The 20560-nt window shown below is 37.7% G+C and overlaps 1 protein-coding gene across 1 annotated transcript in view; it reads left to right on the top strand.

Moving 5' to 3' along the window:
• Window positions 1-80: 80 nt before the first annotated feature.
• The window catches only part of RPGR (retinitis pigmentosa GTPase regulator), a 49006-nt gene continuing 28526 nt past the window's right edge, over window positions 81-20560 (top strand). Inside the window, exons 1-7 of the mRNA XM_031556735.1 lie at window positions 81-161; window positions 1405-1703; window positions 2952-3076; window positions 9544-9636; window positions 11917-11979; window positions 13465-13623; window positions 14999-15148. Coding sequence (XP_031412595.1) covers window positions 81-161; window positions 1405-1703; window positions 2952-3076; window positions 9544-9636; window positions 11917-11979; window positions 13465-13623; window positions 14999-15148 — 970 coding nt within the window. The remainder of the gene's footprint in view (window positions 162-1404; window positions 1704-2951; window positions 3077-9543; window positions 9637-11916; window positions 11980-13464; window positions 13624-14998; window positions 15149-20560) is intronic.

Consider the following 20560-nt stretch of genomic DNA (forward strand, 5'->3'; position numbering starts at 1 on the left):
TTCAGTTTGTGCCCTTCTGTGTGAGACCATCATATTACCACTGTGTCAATATCATTTTGCAGCAATTTCCTGCTTGTGAAATGTTTGTCCTAGGAGAAAAAGGCGAAAGAATTGTCGTAGCACAGCAAGAGCAGAATAGATTGGTGTTGGGGACCAGGATCGTGAGGGAAGTTGGAGGAGTTGGAGTTGGAAGGAGGATGTGGTGAGGTGGAGGTCAGCCTCTTCTCCCGGGCAACAGTGATAGGACAAAAGTGAATGACTTCACATTGTGCCAGGAGAGCTTCAGATTGTATATTAGGAACAATTTCTTCTTCAAAAGAGCAGTGAGGCAGTGGCACAGGCTGCCCAGGGAGGTGATAGATTCACTGTCCTGGAGGTGTTTAAGAACCATGTGCATGTGGCACTGAGGGATGTGGGCAGTGGGCATGGTGGAGATGAGTTGATGGCTGGACTAGGTTATCTTAGTGATCTTCTCCAATCTTAATGATTCTATGGTTCTGTGATTGTGGTGGCCAATGTGAGGAACTGCAACATGCACAGTCTTATCTTTGCTGACAATCTGAATCCTGCTGACTTGCATCCAGCTCTTCATCCAGAAGTTCATCTCCAAAGCTCAGCCCCTCACTATCTCCTCTCACTAGTGGGGATGCCTTCACTCCCTCATCTACTTTTATTTTAGAAATGGTTAAAAGAAGGGAAGAGAAACCTGGAAAACAGGACTAAAATAAGTTAATGGACATACTCTGACCCTGAACTGAACTGAATTTCAGTTGGCAACTGACTTTCTCTGCCATCTTTTACGAATGTGTTCACCATGATACCAATTGCTTTTCCTTTCTTTACTGCGTTTGAGTGACTTTCCGTAAAAAGCTTTACTGCTGAATCCTTCGAGGAACATTGAAAATTATAAGGGCGAAGGGGAACCTCACTGCTTTAAAGTCTGGCTTTAGCTTAAGACATCATTTTAGTTGATGATTTTAAGAAATAAAAACTGAAAAAAGAAGAAAAAGCAAAGGATTCCATCAAACCTGGGCAGCCTGGTCTAGCGGCTGGTGATCCTGCACATAGCAGGGGGTTGAAACTAGGTGATCATTGTGGTCCTTTTCAACCCAGGCCATTCTATAATTCTGTGATTCTATGATTTTATGATGAAATTGTAGCAATAGAAATTCCAGTGGTATTCAAAAGGAGTAGGAATGCACAGTTTAATAGAACAGACGAGTTCACGTTTGTATTTGATGACAATACTGACGTGATTTCTTTATCCAAATCTACTTTTCTCTCTATCAATACAGGTTTACAGCACATTATTTTCACTCTGCCGATATTTCTCAACCCATGCGCCCTGGAACACAGAAATCCCAAATCAATGTCCTTGTTGTCTGCTTTACGTTGTAACTACAGACTTGCGTGCCCTGTGACGGGCGCTGCAGACAAAAAAGATCGCGTTTGAACCCTGGTTTGCATGGGACGGTAGCAGCGAGGGACGGCCACGCCGCCGCACCACCGCCGGCCACCAGGGGGCGCTGCTCCCCACCCACCGCCGGCGGCTCCTCTCGTCGGCGCTCTCTATGGCCGTTGCCCGTGGCAGGGCCTCTGTTTACTTCCGGCAGGCCGGAGCGGCTGCATGGGGCGCGGGGCCGAGCGCTGGCTGCGCGTTGCTATGGCCGAACAGGCGGAGGAGGAAGACCTACCGGTGCCCGGTGAGTAGGGGGATGGGCCTCTCCGCCCGCTGCTGCCGGCTGGGGGGGGGGACAGGGACACGGACACGGACACGGACACGGACACGGACACGGACACCTCGTTCGGCCGGTGCCCTTCCTGGCCGTCCCTCCGGCCTGCCCGCCGTCTCGGCCGTGTGCTGCCGTCCCGTGAGGGGAGGACGCGGTAATGCTGCCGTGAGGGTGTCGCTGGGGCTGCCTCGTTTCCTCGCCGGCGTGAAGCAGTGACTCGGTGTGAAGCGGACTGCTGTGTGCTCAAATGCAGAACGTGGCCGGCTGGCAGGCTGCAGAATCAAAACTAAGTATCCTTCCTGTGAAGGCAGCCTGAGGGAGCCGGGCTCGTTCAGCCTGGAGAATCTCCAGGGAAACCTCATTGTGGCCTTTCAGTGCTTGAGTGGAGCTTAGAGCAGGACCGACTTTTTACACGGTCTGATGGTGATAGAACAAGGGGTAATGGCTTTTAACTAAAAGAGGGGAGGTTTATGTTAGATAGGAGGAAGAAATTCTTTCCCCAGAAGGCGGTGAGGTGCTGGCAAAGCTGCCCGGAGAAGCTGTGGTGCCCCATCCCTGGAGGCACTCAAACCTTCCAGGTTGTATTGCGGGACTTGTTTGATTGTTTCTATGATAGCCTTATGATCAAAGGCAGTTGGGACAACTGCTAATCTGAAAGCTGAGGATATTGATTTTCAGGGGCCATTTTTAGAACATACGTATCTTTTTGAGTGTCAGGAAGAGCGGTCAGTTCTTTGAGCTGCCACTTCTTTGCAGTGTGTGTGTGTCTTGCTCTAATTCAATTTGGAAAACTTGATAGAATTTTAGTATAAACATAAGTGAGAATCCTTTGTCTCAGCTTGCTCTCAGGATGTGCTTTTTATTTTACTTTTTGGGGGTAGTTTTTCACATTTCTTCTTCCTTTCTGTACCTAGTAGTTTTTCTTAGAGGGAGTGAGAAAGTGCATTTACTTTAAAATGAATTTGTATCGTCCTCAGAACACAATAACACCTGATATTTTAAGAAATTTATGGAGGCTGGGAAGAATCAGAAGGACTAAAATGTGAGCATAAAAATGAAGTAGTCGTGGTGAAACAGAACACTTCCACCATTATTATTTTATTAAAAAGAAAAAGATGGGTAACTAAAACAATTGGATTAATAGGAAATTGATATTTTAAAAGGTACGAGGTGAAATTTACTTTCGCTAAAATCACCACTGGCTTTTTATGTTTTTAGAATCAGGGGCTGTTTTACTTTTGGAAAAAGCAACTTTGCAGAAAACATTCCTAGCAAGTTCTGGTTCAGAAATGACAAGCCGGTCCATATATCATGCGGAGATGAACACACTGCTGTTGTTACAGGTCAGTATTGGATATATTTGCATATTTGATTATACATATATATACAAATACATGTTTATGCATTTGGACAACTTGGAAAGCTACAATTTGTATTTGAATTCTGAGGTAACGTGTAAAATGGGGAGAGGAGAAGGGACTGCTTATACTGGGGCTGCTGGATGCCTTTGTAGTAAATGTGAGATCCAGGAGCTGTCGTGAGTGAGTCTGTAATAATTGAATGTAGCATCTTGGATTTAAAATAAGCCTGACTTTGTTCACCTTGAGTGTTTCCTGTAAGTCTGATGGTGTCCAGTGGACAATCTTAAATATACAGGTTTGTATTGTGGAAGTGAACAGTGTCTATTGAACTCAGTCAACAAGCTCACTAAGAATATACCTATAACCATCTATACAGTTGTTTCTCTGAAAGGAAGTTCTAAATAATTGGTTTACTGTCAATTGAAAATAACCCTTGCAAAAAATAACACAAACAACTTCAGAAAATGCTACTAAAATAAGAAATAAATTGCAAAAGTATTCAGAGAAGCTCAAATGCAATACATTGAGCAGTCTTTCTGCATGTTCCTTTTCATCTCTTTGAAATGCTGGAAGCAGTACTCACTGAAGAGTTTGCTTTGTTTGTTACATGAATGAGACTACTCTTTTGTAATGAAAACATGTTAATTATATTGACAATTGACTTCTGGTAGATAATTAGACTTTATCTTGAAATTCCTGTGCATATTTCCAAGACTTCTTTCTTGAAGTACATTTACTCTTCATCAGTGCTGTGTGTTGTATCCTGGACATTGCTTACTAAATAATTTCTTGACGTTTTCTTGCTGTGTCTCCAAGAAGAGTTGAAAATGCTGGATTTTCTACAATTAATAATTCCAAACATGTAAAAGAATACAGATTTCATGGACTGCAGTGCAATTTGTACTGAAATTATACAGTGAATTTTTCAAGCCTAACTTCACAGGAGATGAATTATGCATGAATAAATTATGTTTTGAACAAAACTTCACACTTCTTTTTGGATTGAACCTATCCTATTGAGTTGCCTGTTGCTTAAAATTAATCAGAACATAACCTGGGGCACTGGAAATTTTCCTTTTTCTTTTTTTTTTTTTCTTTTTTCAAGTATCCTTTCATACGTCCACACCAGTATATTCTCAGTTCAGACTGGTCAATTGAAATTGCCCCCTTGAATTCTCCCAGCACACACTCTTGCCAGCTGTTAGCCTAATCAGCAACAATCCTCTAATTCCTGTATCCCTATAATAGTGGCTGCTGCTGGAGTAAAGCTTTGGAAGAGGTCAAGTTGCATAGGGTTGCATGCAGCACTGTTTCTCTACTAACTCTTATCCGTTCTCCCTAGTATTTCAGTATATTCTTCAGATGTTAAAAATGTCTCTGTATCAGGCCTTTGGTACTGTGGTATGCAGATAAATTGTGAGGGGTGCATCTAGGTAATAAGTGCTTCATTTTCCCAGAGCGTTTGTGGAGAAGGAACTGCATAAGCATAAAATAAATAAAGAAATCCTCGATACCAAACAGTTTTTTGGAACATTGTAAAGTAGAGGCAAAATTGAGGTAAGATATTGTGCAAAACTGAACAAAATGAGAGAAACTGCACAAGTCATGCAAAATGATAAAGACAGAAGAGAAGACATCTATGACCGTCATTTGTTCTTCACAAGTATGCATGCGCACCACACATTTCTGCTGTTAGATGGAGTTGGATGATAGAGTGGAATTAAAGCCTTTTGTGAATGTCGTTGAACTGCAATAAGATCTGGAAATAAAGAGCTCCAGAGGTGCGTGGTGATAATGAGTTTGCTGGAAGGATGCAGACTATGGGAGAAACAAGGAGCTCCTTGAAATCCAGCTGAACCTGACTGGAAGAGAGAAAAGTATCTCAAGCAGGTATGTATTAATGCATACTTCATTTTAATTTCAGTCTTTATTTACAGGTGGCATTTTCCACACCATTTTTTTTCTCCTCCTCTGGAGGATATGGTGGGAAGTGTGAATTTAGGGGATAAAGATAGATTACAACAATAGAAGTGTGTCAGATTTACACTAACGTGTTATACTAACATGCCTCAGTGGTCATAGGTAAAACAGTCATGCAAGCTTATTCAAAGCATTCCTTATGTTTGGGATGGGAAAGACGGCTGTATCTAGCACTTCATTAAAATGAAAATGAAGAAAATGTGCAGGAGGTAATATGCAGCATTCTGATAAAATATTCAGAACATTTCAAATACTTCTTTCATGTAATCCAACACCTGTATTCCCCTATGGCTTTTAGAAAGAAAAATGTAAACTAAGCATAAAAAACCTCTGGTCCTTGGCTTTCCATGTCAGGAGTTACAGTCCAAAATAAGTTCTATTGACTCACTGTGGCTATGTGTTGGAATAGTGAACCAGTGATCACATTTCTTGCCACCATTTCCTATATTTTTTGGCCTGAGAATGCTGTTTACTTCCTGCATCTTTTGTAACTGCAGGCTTTGGAAAGCAGTTTATTAATCCTGTTGGGAGATAGTGTGAAGTAAGTTACGTTAACCATATTTTTAAGAATCTCTTCCTAACGTTATTCTATTAATAATTTTCTACAAACCTCTTAAAATTAACACCTGTCTTATTGTTTATAGGCCTTGATTAGGGCATACTAAGCAGATCGCCCACATTTGGTTGAAGAGACCAATTCTATTCACAAGGATGAAGTGGTGGAAGGTGCATCTTCTGGACTCAGAACTCTGGAGAGACTTGAAGCTCCCAGTGCAAGAGGGCAGAAGGAAAGAGATTCATGTGGACACAGAACGAGATTATATGTGCATAGTTTCAAGTTATGTAAAGCACTAAATATTCAACAATGTAGACCAAAGAAACATTGGAATCTCTCTGGGTCTTCAGACACCAAACTCCATCTCTTCTCTCTACCTGCTGGCAAGCCATTAGAATATGGTTCAGAACCTTTTACAGTTAGCTGCAAGAGGAAAATGAAGAATATCACTGCATGTTTGCATTAGTTTTTGGTGTGCATAGGAGCAAGCAACATACTGCACTGTTTTGGTTTGTACGATGCTAAATATCTGAAGCATGACTGTTCTTACCTCTCAGTAAAACTTTTCAGAATATTATGATTTGTCTAAGAAAACTGATATCATTCCCACTTTCATGAGCTGTATTTGAATTGTATATGAATTCTTGTTTATTCATGAAATAGCACAAATAAAAAAAACAACATGATGCTTGGCATATATTCAAAATTTTCTTCTGATAAAAACTTCACGGTGTAATCCAGTAATAACTGTTTGAAGTCGCTGTCTACTCTACCTGTTTTAGCTCTCTTGCACATTTATACCATGTAGAAACCCAGAGGGAAAATGCATGGAGCACAGATGATATAAACAGATGGCTGTCTGCTATTATCATTGAGTATTTCAGCTTCCTCTGAATTCCTCAACTGCTGTATGACTGCTTTTAGCCTGGCTTCATGGACCGGGGCACCACAGGACAAATGGAGTCGTAAGCAATCATGGTTGTGATAGCAGCCACCATATGAGCTATCTACTAGTTAGGAGACACTCTCTTTCTGAAGTCTCACAAAATTCTCTGTTCTGAAAGACGTAAGCATCTAGTGGCTTCTGTTAATATATCCAAATTAGTGTTGGCGAAACATCCACTGGTGATGTGCTTATGTCTGCATGCTTTGGGGAGATAGCCCAATCTTGCATCTGGGGAGGTGCAGACTAGTGGTAGGTGTATGTTTACATCACCAAAACAGTCCGAGTAGTTTCTTTATATCTTGCTGTATCTGTTCTTTTCCCTAACTGTACTGTACCTGTCTTCTGCCCGCTTTACCAGGGGGCCACAATCTGCACAAAAGTGGATGCAAGAATCATAGACTCATAGAATGGCCTGGGTTGAAAAGGACCACAGTGATTATCTAGTTTCAACCCCCCAGCTACGTGCAGGGTCACCAACCACCTGACCAGGCTGCCCAAAGAGTGATTTGAGTTCGTGAGGTTTTTTAAATGATCCTTGCCTATTTGTCTGCTGCTAAAGTCGTTCTCACTTCAGAATGTCTGTGGTGATGACTGCAGATAACTTGGTACTCAATTATGAAAATAGGGCATTTTGCAAAGCTTTGTAGTGTTTCTTGGCCTGCTGAGATTCCATCAAATGCTTGTTTTAAACCTGTTTTGCTATACAGACCTAGAAACGTTGCTTCATTATAGGTGTTTGGTAGGGTTTGTGTGTAGTGCCTGTTAGTTTTTATTCACTGTCTGAATTACCTAGTTCTCAGTTTTCTTTTTTTCTGTTACACTGCTGAGTGCTGAAAGCCTGAAATTATCAAAGGCTGTCACTCAGCTGGTAAAGAATATAACAGAATTCTGCTCGTCTGTTAAGCTTCTTGTCTTATAAAGCAATGTTTGAGAACTAAAAGATTGCTATAAGAAACAGCAGATTATGGGATTAAAAGCATGACCTGCTGGAATTCTGAATGGGTAAAAGAGAATGTGACTTAATTGAATTATGGCAACTTGATATCGTATTCCCACATGAGTTTACAGTGGTCGGCCTTTAAAATATATGTAATAGAGCTACAAACATGCATATAACAGTGTTGGATGCCACTTGCTAATAAAAATTCTCCCCCTTAAGATGTGTTTTGTTTTCAGTGATATACCTCTGCATATGTTTTGGCATGGTTGCATTACCAAAATCAGGGTGGTGATATAAATGCTATTACTGAAATGTGGTAAGCGTAGCCTTGACCTCAGGCTTTCCTCCATTTCAGCTTTACTGGAAAGACATAGTGTTGACATGTAATTGTCAAATCTAACAATTTGATTGAGATGTTAGGTAGTAGTTACTGTTCAAATTTTTTTTAATTACTATTTTTATTTTAAATTTCTGGTAGTATTTGAGAAAACAAATGGATTTTTGTAACTATTCTTACTATGTTTTAAAAATCTCAAAAATCATATTTTTAGGAGGAAGTTTTTCACACACAGGGTGGTGACACACTGGAGCAGGTTGCCCAAGGAGGTTGTGGATGCCCCATCCCTGTAGTCATTCAAGGCCAGGCTGGATGTGGCTCTGGGCAGCCTGCTCTGGTGGTTGATGACTCTGCACATAGCAGGGAGGTTGAAACTGGATGATCTTTTCAACCCAGGCCATTCTATGACTCTGTGATATTTCAAAGTCTCTTTAAATCACATTCAGAACATTCACAAGGAGCCAATGCTAAGGAAGTGCAGACTTAATATTTTGGTATTATTGTGTGGAATTGCTATTATGCATTGTGCTCATGTGATAACTGATGGCTAGGGTGACTGAAAGTTTATTTACATAACAACACCATGATGGAATCTAACTCACAAATGCAGAGGATCAGCAAAAGTAAATGGTCTTGTTTTAACAGTTATGAAGGGGATTTTGGTTGGTTGGTTTTGGATTATTTTTTTGACAAACCAGCTTCTGTTGTTGGAGGTGGGATTTTACTTTTGGATAAGATGTTCGCAGTTTTACAAGAGCCATTAATTTAAAAAATGAAGTGATATGAATAAATTTAAGGTATTGTTAATAGTGTGATGTGACACTCCGATCTGCATGCCCAATGAGAAAACTTTTATCTGCTCATTTTTCATCCTCTTAGAAAAGTGGGTTATTCTGAATGAAAACAATTCGCTGCTTGTGATGTCAAACCTGCAAATTCAAAAACAATGTCATACAAGTTTCTGAAATACAACTTTAGCATTATTCCTGTTGAAGATTTCATATAGGCACACAAAACTCCCTGACTGCATGGTGTTTTTACACATTCCTTCTTTATAGACAGAGTACCAGATTAATCCACGATGAGAGATGCAAAGAAGAAGAAAGGCTCTTGTCGTAGACACATTTGTCCAAAGGAAAACCCATTTAATTTGTGAGCACATTAGAAAATGTATTGTAAATTATGTTGTGAGGAACTACAATTTGCAGGTCATTTTAAGACAGGACACTTAGCAATTAAATATTTTCCCCCAGTAGACAACAAAATAAGCTGAGAATGGCAAATGTTTGTTTATATTAATTATATTGCTGCATTATTGATGTCCGTGTCTGAGGTAGAGGTGTGGGTGCTCAGTTAAATGCACTGTTATTTTGCCAGTATGTCTATAGAGACTGCTAAGTCTGTCTGAGAGCACTCCTTTTTTATTTTCTGATGAGTGCTTTATCTGAGCAGTAGCTTAAGGGAAGGGTGCTTGTTCTCCTCTTTTGTCATTTCTTCTGTGTACCTATTTCTTACTAAGTACATCTACAATGCAGTACTTGCGGACAAATCAGGTCATACACATGGCATTGCCTACTTCTATATCTTACATTAAAAAGTTTGTAATAAATAGCATAATGTATGTATGAGCACCTCATCTTGTATGAGATATTCAAATGCTCGTGGATTCTGACTGTGCCTTCTCTTTCAGGGAATGGTAAACTTTACATGTTTGGCAGTAACGACTGGGGCCAATTAGGACTAGGATCAAAGAATACTGTCCACAAACCAACATGTGTTAAAGGTTTGTTTAATTTTTTTTGTCCTTTTGGAAGTTTGTCATTGTGAAAAAGTGCTTTATTTGCTGCTCCAAAATAACTGATTCCCATTTCTTTGCTCATCACGTGTAGCATATTACTGCTTAAACTCTTAAAGATAGTTTAAAATAAAGCCCAACTGCTTTTCTCTCAGTTCCAGGTTCTGGGTCATTTTGTGTCTGAAAACCATTTCAGCTACATAGCATCCAGTCTTTTTAGCTCTTTTTAGCAAGTCTGTGATTTGTCCAAGTGGTGATAAACGTAGATACGTTTGTATGAAGTATAAAAAAGCAGTAGAAATGCCCATCTTCTTACTTACTCTTTAAAATATTTTCATTGTATTCTGTTACCTTTTGAATCTTTCCTCGCCAGTTTTATCTTGTCAAGCAAAACTGAGTCAATATTTTTTCCCTGCCTCCTTATGTATGTCCAATAATACCTGTCCCATTAACACATCCCTTTTCATCATTACATGTTTATCCTCATCCTTTCTCTTAGAGGATCAGTCAGTTAGCTTGTTTAAAAATGAATTCACCGTGTTTGTTCAAACTTTTCTTCTTGATTTATTTTATTCTACTGTTCTTTATCTGCTTCTCTCTCAGTTCAGAGGGAGAATGAAAATACTCTCAGGTTCACATCTTCTGGCAGCCATATGAGAGACCAATTCTTACTTTGGCTCAAATGGATTAGGTGTCAAGTTTTGTTTTACTGTCAGGTTGCAACAGACAATAAAAGACAGAGAGAAGATGGCAGCAATTCAGAACAGTCCTGGCTTCCACTGAAAAAAAGTCACAAGGGGGCTATCTTTCTTTTCCTGGCAGTAGGCAGCAGAAGAGTGTTCTGGAGCTTTTCTCACTAGCTTTCAGGCATTAGTTAGCTTTGGGAATGGAGTTGCAAATGCAGCATTTCCATTTCTGCTCCAGCTGTAATAATTGTGGCTGCTCATTTTCTGACAAAATCATTCTGGGACTTAACTGGAGACTAATGAAATTGGTTATGAAAAACTGCCAGCTATATATATGATTGATTAGCCTAAGTGGAAGGAAGGTTAGGGAGCACAAGCTTTTGGTGAGTTGATCAAGATTATTGCTGGTATAGGAGGCAGAACGTTGGGATATGAAACAGCAAATTAATATTGTAAGAAGAAACCAATATTGGAAATGTCGTGATTCCTGCCTCGTGCTGAGGGCAGGTGTCAGGATATGTAGGATTCTGAGTTTGGACAGTTTCTATTTGTGTCTTTTTGGCATCAGAGTCTTCATCCTTAAGTAAATAGATTTATGTAGTGGCTTGGTAGGAAAGAGAAAGGAATTTAATCTGAATGTTATGGTGCTGACGAAGATTGATTTGAAGAGACTGAAAAGGATTTTGTGAAAGGAATTATGTTGTTGTCTTTGTCACGGACCAATGCAGTGGAAAAAAAATAAAAATATATTATGTAAACATAATGCTTTTTTAATAGCTTGAGTACTGTATATTGAAAATGGACATGGCTGAGTAAAGAAAAAATGTTGGCAAAGATTAAAATCTGGGGAGAGGATGGAAATGTCAGTGAGATTATTTTTTCACTGTTTCTGAGCTGGAATGCACTTACCATGGGGTAAAACCAACACTGTTCTCTCTTTCCCACCAAAATAACTCTTGATACATCCTCTTGTGTACATTTCCAGTCTTTCATAGTGACTAGACTGCATGGATGGATGGTAATTCAGCTACCACTGAGGTGGGATGATATATTCAAAACCTATAGACAGCACTGGCCTTAGGAACGGTGAATTTAGTAATTCATAGAATGGCAGCGTAGAGCAAAAGAGTCTATCAAGAAAAGTAGCTGTGCACAGTGATGAAGGTATGGATGATAAGACAAAAAAGAAAGAAAGAAAAAAAAGAATGAGTTTAAAGATTTTAATGAGCAAGAGAAGCAAAAGAATGAATTAAAAATATTACTGTTAACGAAAATTGAAAAAAGCTCAAGCATGCATTTTGTTCTACAAATTGATGTATTCTTTGAGGCATAGGCTAAAAATAGTAAATTCTGTGGAGTGTGGCATTAGGATAAAGTAACCATCATCAAGTCCCCAACCATCACCCTAACCCTAATCCTGGTTACTAAGTCATGTGCTAAGACCAAATGGCCAGCCAATCTTGTCATTCTGTGGTAACAACATGAAAAAAAATCAGTTTTCTCTTGAGCATTGAGCATTGTGTTGTTGAGCCAGCTGTCAGCTTGTTTGTAACTTCCCTCTTCCTTTCGCTTTAATTCATAGCTTTAAAACCAGAAAAAACAAAACTTGCTGTTTGTGGAAGAAATCATACTTTAGTTTACACAGGTATGTAACAAATTATGTACATATTGAAGGTAGATTTTTTTCCTTATTTTAAATGCAAAAATTACATTGCTAATCCTAGAAGTGCACATGAATGAAAAAAAAGGAGAAGAATATGCTGTTAAAATTTGTTGTTTTTTTTTTTAATATCCAGATCTTTGAATGCTTGAATTATTCTGCAACGCATTTCGAAAATGTGTTCATGTTCTATAGGAATTCACTAGCTTTTATCTGTACTTTTATCTTTTTATCTGTATTTGAGGTATGGTTAACAATTACCAATATTTCATTGAAGCCCTTTGTGTGCGTAGGAGTATTTTTATATATCTGTACTCAAATTTACCTTTGACAAGGAATGCATTCTTATGAGCATGGAGTTCTGTATTTAAGTAAAAGCAATAGAACATTATGTTTTGAAGCCTTCGAAGTATGTTGCATTTTATTTAGTCACGGCAGTCTGCTACTTCATTGACAAATCACTTTATTATACTATAAATAAATAAACTGTAAATTTAAACCAAAAAAATGTTCTGAGAGAGAGCAAATTATCGTCATGGTTCTAAAATTTATGTAATGGAATAGCCATCTTTGTTCTTGCAATGCTTTAGAGGTAATGTTATAAAGAGAATTGTTGATTATTATGGGGCATACATATGTGGAGACCCAGAGCACAGTAAATAAGACTATTAGAATAAAACAGAACATTTTAATAGCAGTTGAATATGCTAGAATGCGCAGGGTAAATATTAGTCACTTTTAGTATACACTCTAGCTGAGTAATTTGTGGCCATTTTTATATCAGGGACCATTTGTAAGTTATATGTCAGTTTGTTATCACTTTTGTGTCTGGATTTATGTTATTTATTGACCTTGTGTTTTTCATCATAGATGATTACTTTAAATGTGAAACACACTAAAATTAAAAGTATAAATTTGGAAGTTCTTTTAGGTGAAAGATATTAATCATCAACTTTAACTTCACTTGTAAGATTCTAAAGAAAAAGTAAGATCAAGGTAATTAAATTGAAAGTGATTTAAATATTAAAATGAGTGAAATATTTTTAATAAAAATGTAAGTAAAAATATATTTCATTCCTATTATTCAGAACTGTGAAGTTACACATCTCTTTAATTTTCTTGTCCGTGTCATCAGTCTCCATTTTCCCCTCATTTTATTTTAAATTAAATAAATACTTAAAATTATATTTATTTTTCAGATCAGACTCCAAAATGTTGGGAAGCATGCTCAGTCTATGGATGTGTAAGGCCTTTAGAGTGTTCTGATCTAAATGCCTGCAGGAAAGCCTCCTTGCTAGTTACAGCAGGAACATTCAGTGTCAACTCCAGACTATTTGAGGGCAATAGACCCCGTACTTTTCATAAAGCTTTTCTGTAGAAAATTAAATGACTTGCTGCAATTTCTCTGACTTTTTGCTGCCACTGAGAATATCCTCATTCTGTGTATTACTTGTGCTTTTCTGTATGCAGAAAATGGGAATATGTATGCCGCTGGAGGTAACGGTGAAGGTCAGTTGGGATTAGGTGACACAGAGGAAAGGACCACATTTCATTTAATTAGTTTTTTTACCAACCAGCACAAGATCAAACAGCTAGCTGCTGGATCATACACCTCAGCAGCAGTAACTGGTAAGAGCAAAGCTAAGAAAATCTATTTATGCATTCGAGCTTGGTGTTCCAGAGAAACATTTATTCCGTCTGTCTGCATGCACGTGTGTTTTTTCTATGCCTCCCTGTCGTCTTTCTCCAATAAACCTTGGAACTTTTTTTATAGCCAGTTGCATATTTCAGTACAATATGTTGAGAGGTTGCTTCTGAATAGCATCCTATGGATTTTGTAGATGTACAGTGAGGTCTCAGTCTGTACTAGTTACTAAGAATCCATTAATTTCTAGGAAAGCCAGCTAAAAAAAGAAACTGAGCTTCTCTAATTCCACTTCTTACTGCAATTATTTTGGTCTACTGGTAGAGGCTACACAACTGTGTCATTACTAAATCTGAGGGCAGCCTGAGCTGTTTCTTCAATGGCAAAATTACCTGGTGATGACTTAGGAAGTCTACACGATCAGAATACATTTGGCTGTTGTATGCGTTTATTAACCTGTTATTTCTCCAGTCCTGTTAACAGGAATTGTTTCTGTATATGTTTAGGATAAGTTACTGGGGCTGTGATTTCAGAATGTGGCAAAGCATCAGTGTATAAAAAAGATATACTTTGCTTGCTCCTCTTTTTTGTATTTTTTGTGACAATTAGCATCCTCATAAGATCTGTAAATGCACTTTGAATGAGTGTGGTTCCAACCAACATCGTAACATTGTATATGATAGTTCTTTACTCACAGCCTATTTCCCCCCCAGTAGGAAATAAGCCAAGAGAAGGCCTTACTTTTCCTAGAAAATCTTAAGATTTTTCATATTGTTCACTACTTTTTTTTTGGTTCTTGCTGCTGCCTTTGGTCTTTGTGTCAGCAGAGGCTGATCTTAAGAAACTTGGAACAGCTGATAGTTTAAGGAAAACAAAATAAAGGTGGCCAATATAACCTGTGAAAAGAACCATAAGATAACAAAAAAAAAAAAGTGAGATGTGTACCAAAGTCAGAACCAAGTATAAGTTTGGAAGAACAAAAAGTAGTGAGGTGCTACCAGAAATGACACTAAGTCTTCAATTCACTATGTTTTAATGCTGGCATCTGGCAACTGAGTTGTCTTATGTTCTCATTTTTTCTCTTTTTGAAGGAAATTTTCTATGTAGTTTTTACTTTTGCTATTTATTGTGTAAGAGGATTTGATCACTTCTGAGTCACTTTTGAAAAGATTAGGGGATAGCCTCATATTTCAGACTATTGTGTTGCATTGTGCTAAACATCACTTTTTGTCTCTGAGATAATGACATTTAGTAGTGTTGTACATAGAGTTTATGAAATGCTTCTTGAATAGTTAAATTAACTTTTTATTGGTGTAGTCTTGCTTTTAAATCTATTAACTTTCTGTGTTTTCACTTTAGAGGATGGGCAGCTTTTTGTGTGGGGTGATAATTCAGAAGGTCAGATTGGCTTGGCTGACAAAACCTACGTCAGTGTCCCTTGTCAAGTAGATGTTGGAAAACCCATTTCCTCTATATCCTGTGGATATTATCATTCTGCCTTCATAACAGGTAAGTTAATGAGAATAGAGGTTAGTGAAGACAAGTCAGTGGTCCTCAGATTGTTGTCTTTATAAAGGTAGCTAGTGAGACATTTGCTGCTTTTGAAACTATGTAAGCAATAATAGGTAGAAGAGAAAGCCATTTATGTGGTTATATGTCACACAGGGAGATTTTACAGAGAGATGTTCTCTAAAATGAGGTTCCATATTACTTATTTGGAAAAGTTATGTCTCATCTGATCTATAATGTACTCTATATTTAATTAGAAATTCCATGAAAAAAATATTGCTGTAAATATTTTGCTTATGCACAATGATTTACAAAAAAATATTAGGAAAAATTACTATCTTATCACATATAGCATTATTTTCATGAAGATTATGACAAATGTTGATTAATAGTGTGGTTTCAGTAGTCCAGCTTTTCTTGAGATTATTCTTGTTCCTGTGCTGATCAAATAATCATCTTCATCTTTCCTAGACATAAAAATTTGGAATAGAATTACTATATTTTGGAGAAAAAATAATCTTGTTTGCTAGCAGTGCAATATCGTTGTAAAAGTTTGATGTTAAGTCTTAAGTTTTGAAGTCAATTAAAGAGGCAGTATACAATACAAGAAGCATACACTACAATGAGCTGGTGTCTGATCTCCAGGCCAACCCACCTCTTGACTGCTTTCCACCCCTGTATTTTTTCATCTCTTTTTTCCTTTACAAAGTGATGATGCCACTCATCTTTTAATAATGCTAATGTGATTGAATTAGTCAGTCAGTATGGATGGTATTAGAAGCGTGCAGCTATGAATTCCTCTCAGCCTTATAGATTTACGTTATTAAGATATACAGTTTTGTCCCCTCAGAGCAATTGAAGATTTCAAAGGATCAATAGTATTCATTGTAAGCCTTTAATGGGTACCCAGTAACCATTCCATCAGCTACTTTTCTCAGCTTACTTGATAAATATTACTTTCCTACATACAATATCTAGCTCTCAGAGAACGCACTGTTAACAGAATGAGACCTTCTTAAGATGACTAAGTATTAACTAGATGTTATGCTGGTAGTATGCAACTTTTATTACAGATGTTTTATTACTGTAAAGCATTTAAGTACCTCTGACTGGTCAAGAGGTCAGCAACTGCTAGAAATTCCACAGCTTCCTGAACTTGAAATAAATGGAAAAAAATGTCCTTACTTCAAGGATAGAGTAAGAAGGTGTGTTTTTCTGCCTTAGAGCCAAGAACTGAAGTTCTGTGATTCTGTCATTCTTAGAAGACTGCAGTGGGATGTGACAAAAGCTCTCATTAAAAGAAGGGCTGAGGGCAAGCATCTAAAAGCAAGGAGATGGCATGTGTTGAATGCTCTGAGAGAGCTGAAATGTTTAATGGAGAGTCCTGAAAAAAAGGAATTATGAATTAGAGAAATTGAGCCTCTTAAAATGTTAATAAGATGATAAACTGGTTTTCAGCTGTGAAAACAGGAACTTGTTGAATGCATTACTGTTTAAACAAGCCTCGTTCTGAGGTGGGAAGTCTTAATTTTCAGCCTCTAGTATCTGCAAATCCTTCAGAAAAAATAAGCCTGACTGCCTTGTTGTTCACCTTTCTTATGGTGAAAGGAGAAATATTTTTTGATATTTTTTCTTTGTGCCCTTGCTGACAGTTTCTTTGACTGATACCTTAAATAAATAGAAGTTTAGTTTTGGACTTTAATGGAAATAATCTTCTGTTGCACAAATGTAGGTATATAGCCAGACAGAACTTAAAAACAAAGCTTTATGCATTTATTTAAATGCACCATAATTACACATTATTTTAGCTGTGATGCTAGCCACAAAATTATTTGGAAATTCTGTGAGCTGAGTCTGAATGCAAATGTAGTTACTCTTTTTCTCACAGCCTAGTTAGGAAGGCATTATGCTGTTAAAGAGTTTTGTGTGAAAAAGGAAAAGATGCTTTTATAGTTTACAGGATTTTTTTTATTTCCTATTGCAATTGCTTGTTGTGTACTTGCTGGACTAGCTCCAAACAGTGGCTGACATCCTCAGTATTCTGCCTTTCAGGGGTGGTAAAACATAGCAAAATGAATAATTATGTAGTACCTGTAATATTCATACATAATAGAGATATGGGGTTTTCTCCCTAAATTTCCAGTTAGTCATCAAATTATGCCCTGAAGTAGGTTTACAAGTTTGCATAGCAGGGGTTTTCCATGTGTTTTAGATGTACAATTCAACCTTGTACACTAGAGTTGGTAGTAACTGGTGTTTAATACTTAACAGTAATTCAAGTAAGTATGTAATCAATATTAGTTCCCTCGACATCTGTGCAAAGAACTTTCCTAGACCACAGTTATTACTATGGAAGACATGGAAGAAACTGTTAATAGAGAGCTTTCAATACCTGTTACTTACCAGTTATTGCAGTACTGTAGTATTACTACAATTTGTCTTTTTAAACACGACTTACGCTTTGAGAAATATGCTATCTAATCTATATAGTATATATAGCATAGATAGTATACTATCTAATAAAACATGGTTGAAGGATATATAACTTGATATATGTTGCCAGGTTGAACTGTTGAGCGTGGCACCATAGGGCTCCTTTTCTAAACGTATTTATATTTGATATAAACTGTATGCTGGCTAGGCTGACTGATAGGATCACAGGAATGTTTGGGTTAAAATGGATGGTTAATGAGGGCACACTAGAACACATAGTGTGGTCACAGAGTGCCCTCTCCAGGGCAGGATGTTCATCAATAACAGACAGTTAAGGAAAAGAAAGTTATGGTGTATGCATTCCAGCACTATGCACGTTTGTCTTGATGGGCAAAGATAGCTTTCTGTTAGTGTGTTCTTTTTCTTGACATCTTGCTGTGAGCTAAAGGATAGTGAAAGCAGAAATGTACCTCACTAAGGAAAGTTCAGTATGTGAGCATGACAGTGGGCTCATATGAGAGTAGAAAATGAAACAACCAGTAGACTTACTTTGAATGGAATGTCCTTAACGTGCACGTGTGCTGCACTTGTGTAACTGTACTTAAAACTTATCTGTTTGATTCAATCTTTTTTGTGCCTGATAGCTATTCTCCATAATTTCCAGGCTACCGTATGACTTAAAATGATGTGTAATACGTTCCAGAATTACCTTAGTAAATGGCCTTCTCTTTGTCAGCTGGATTATTAAGTTTAAAAAATGTAATAAACTTGACTAGTTTGGGAAGTCAATGGTAGTTTGACCATTTAAATCTCTAATCCTGTTAATTAGATTGTGATTGGATTAATATTTACTGTGCAGTAGTGTTCAAAAAAAAAAAAAAGCTGTGATCTCTTTGAAGAGAGTTGCATACGTAGTTAGCTAAATGCTCTTCAGGGTTCCTGCACTTGTTCCTAGAAATATGAGGGCTGTTCTGAAAGTAATGCCTCCTGTTTTATTGTATTGGCCCACAATATCAGAGGCAGATGTTGGTGGTATGACGGTAGAGGTTGAATCTTCCCACCAGTATTCCATAACATTTTGTTGCCGTGTGACAGATGGCAACAGAGGGCAGTCTGACACAGTAGAAGTGTGTATGAAGCAAAGGTGCATCATTGAATTCTTCCATGCACCCACTGACATCCATCAACACCTGCTGAACGTTATGGAGACCAGACAGCAAATGTGAGCACAGTGAGATGATGGGCGGTGCGTTTCAGCAGTGCTGACAGTGACAGAGGGTTGTGTCTGCTAATGTAGATTTTTATAAGTGTGGGGGGGCTGCAGGCTCTTGTTCATCGCTGCTGAATATGCATAGCTCGTGGTGACAATGTTGAAAAAATAGCTACAAAGCTGAGAATTTTCTCTATCAAATAGTGTTGTTGTGCTCTTTGTGTATGTTGGAATTTCCATGGAAATAAATAGGAGGCATTTCTCTTGGAGTGACTTCCTTATATGACAAGTCCAAGAGTATTAAAATATTCATACTTACCTTCAAAAGTACTTGTTTTGTTGTTGTTTTTATTTCTTTGTTTTTTACAACATCTAATAAAACCTCACAGTAGGAGCACTGACACCTCTTGAATCAATTGAATGTTTTGGTTACAGTAAACCTCACACTGTGGTTGATTTTTTGCTGTTAATTAGGCTTAGTATTTTAGAATAAAAAAAACTGCACGTAACTGTAAAGTATCAGTTACTGAAGTCTATTCAGAGTGTTTCTGCACATAAGAATGAAAACCAGGATTAAAATAGAAAATCAGACTGAACAGAGAACCATAAACACAGTATGCTTAGTTTAGAAATGAAATGAAATATACTTTTCTGCAGCTGAGATAGTCTGCTCTTTATTTAAAAAATACAGACTATAATGACTACAAACCACCTCTTAGAACAGTGTAGAGGAATGCAACAAAGGTATTTTTTTTCAGAGATGCATGCAGATAAGTGAAGTGTTGTAATATTATTGATTTCATTTAAAATAATTTGTGTGTGCAGGAAAGAAAAAATATCATTAATGAAGGAGAAAAAATAACATGTTGGGAATGAAAGAAAAACTAAAAACAGCTGGGAGGATGTGTTTTAGTGGCTCACAAGTGTGGTACTTGAAGTGGCTACTAAAATGATTGAGGAACTGAAGCATTTCTCTTATGGAGCTGGGCTTGTTTAACATGGATAAAAGAAAATTCAGGGGGTTCTGATCAATGAATATAAGTATCTGAAGGGAGAGTGTAAAAAAAGATGGGGCGAAGCTCATCTCAGTGATGTCCAGTGATATGACAAGGCAACAGTTAAAAGCTGAAACTTGGGAAGTTCCATCTGAACAAGAGAAAAAGCTACTGTGAGAGTGACTGAGAGTTGGCACAGATTGCTCAAAGAGGTTGTATAGCCTCCTTCCCTGGAGTTATTTAAAAGTCACCTGGACACAATCCTGGATAATACCCTCTATGGGACCCTGCTGGAGCAGGGAGATTGGACTAGATGATCTCCAGAGGTCCTTTCCAACCTCAGCCAAGTGGTTACATGATATCTAGGAATCCATGCCACCGTGAGAGGCAGAAATGGTCTTGGAGAATGTAGGAAACATACAAAGTAATCTGATTTTTTTTTTTTTACTAAAGCAGAGGTCTAATTTCATAGGTCTTGTAAGCTTTAGAAAGAAATATTGTGCCATCAAAGTTTGCTTCTAAATCTTTTGCGAAAATGCTGGGTTGCAACTTTGTATTGATGATTGGACCGATATTCCATTTAAGGCAGGAATTTGTATTTTTATGAAAAAAGTCCTTATTACAGTTTTTGTGCTTTCAGTATGGAATACATCCTGAATGAATGCAACCATAAAATAAGAGACATCAGATTCCCCCTACTGATAAAATTCATTGAAAATATATCCTTAGGCTTTATTTGAAGAAAATAGATCATAATTTTGACCTTTTTCTTTT

This window comes from Meleagris gallopavo, chromosome 1, assembly GCF_000146605.3.
Source record: "Meleagris gallopavo isolate NT-WF06-2002-E0010 breed Aviagen turkey brand Nicholas breeding stock chromosome 1, Turkey_5.1, whole genome shotgun sequence".
In the NCBI taxonomy this organism is placed as follows: domain Eukaryota; kingdom Metazoa; phylum Chordata; class Aves; order Galliformes; family Phasianidae; genus Meleagris; species Meleagris gallopavo.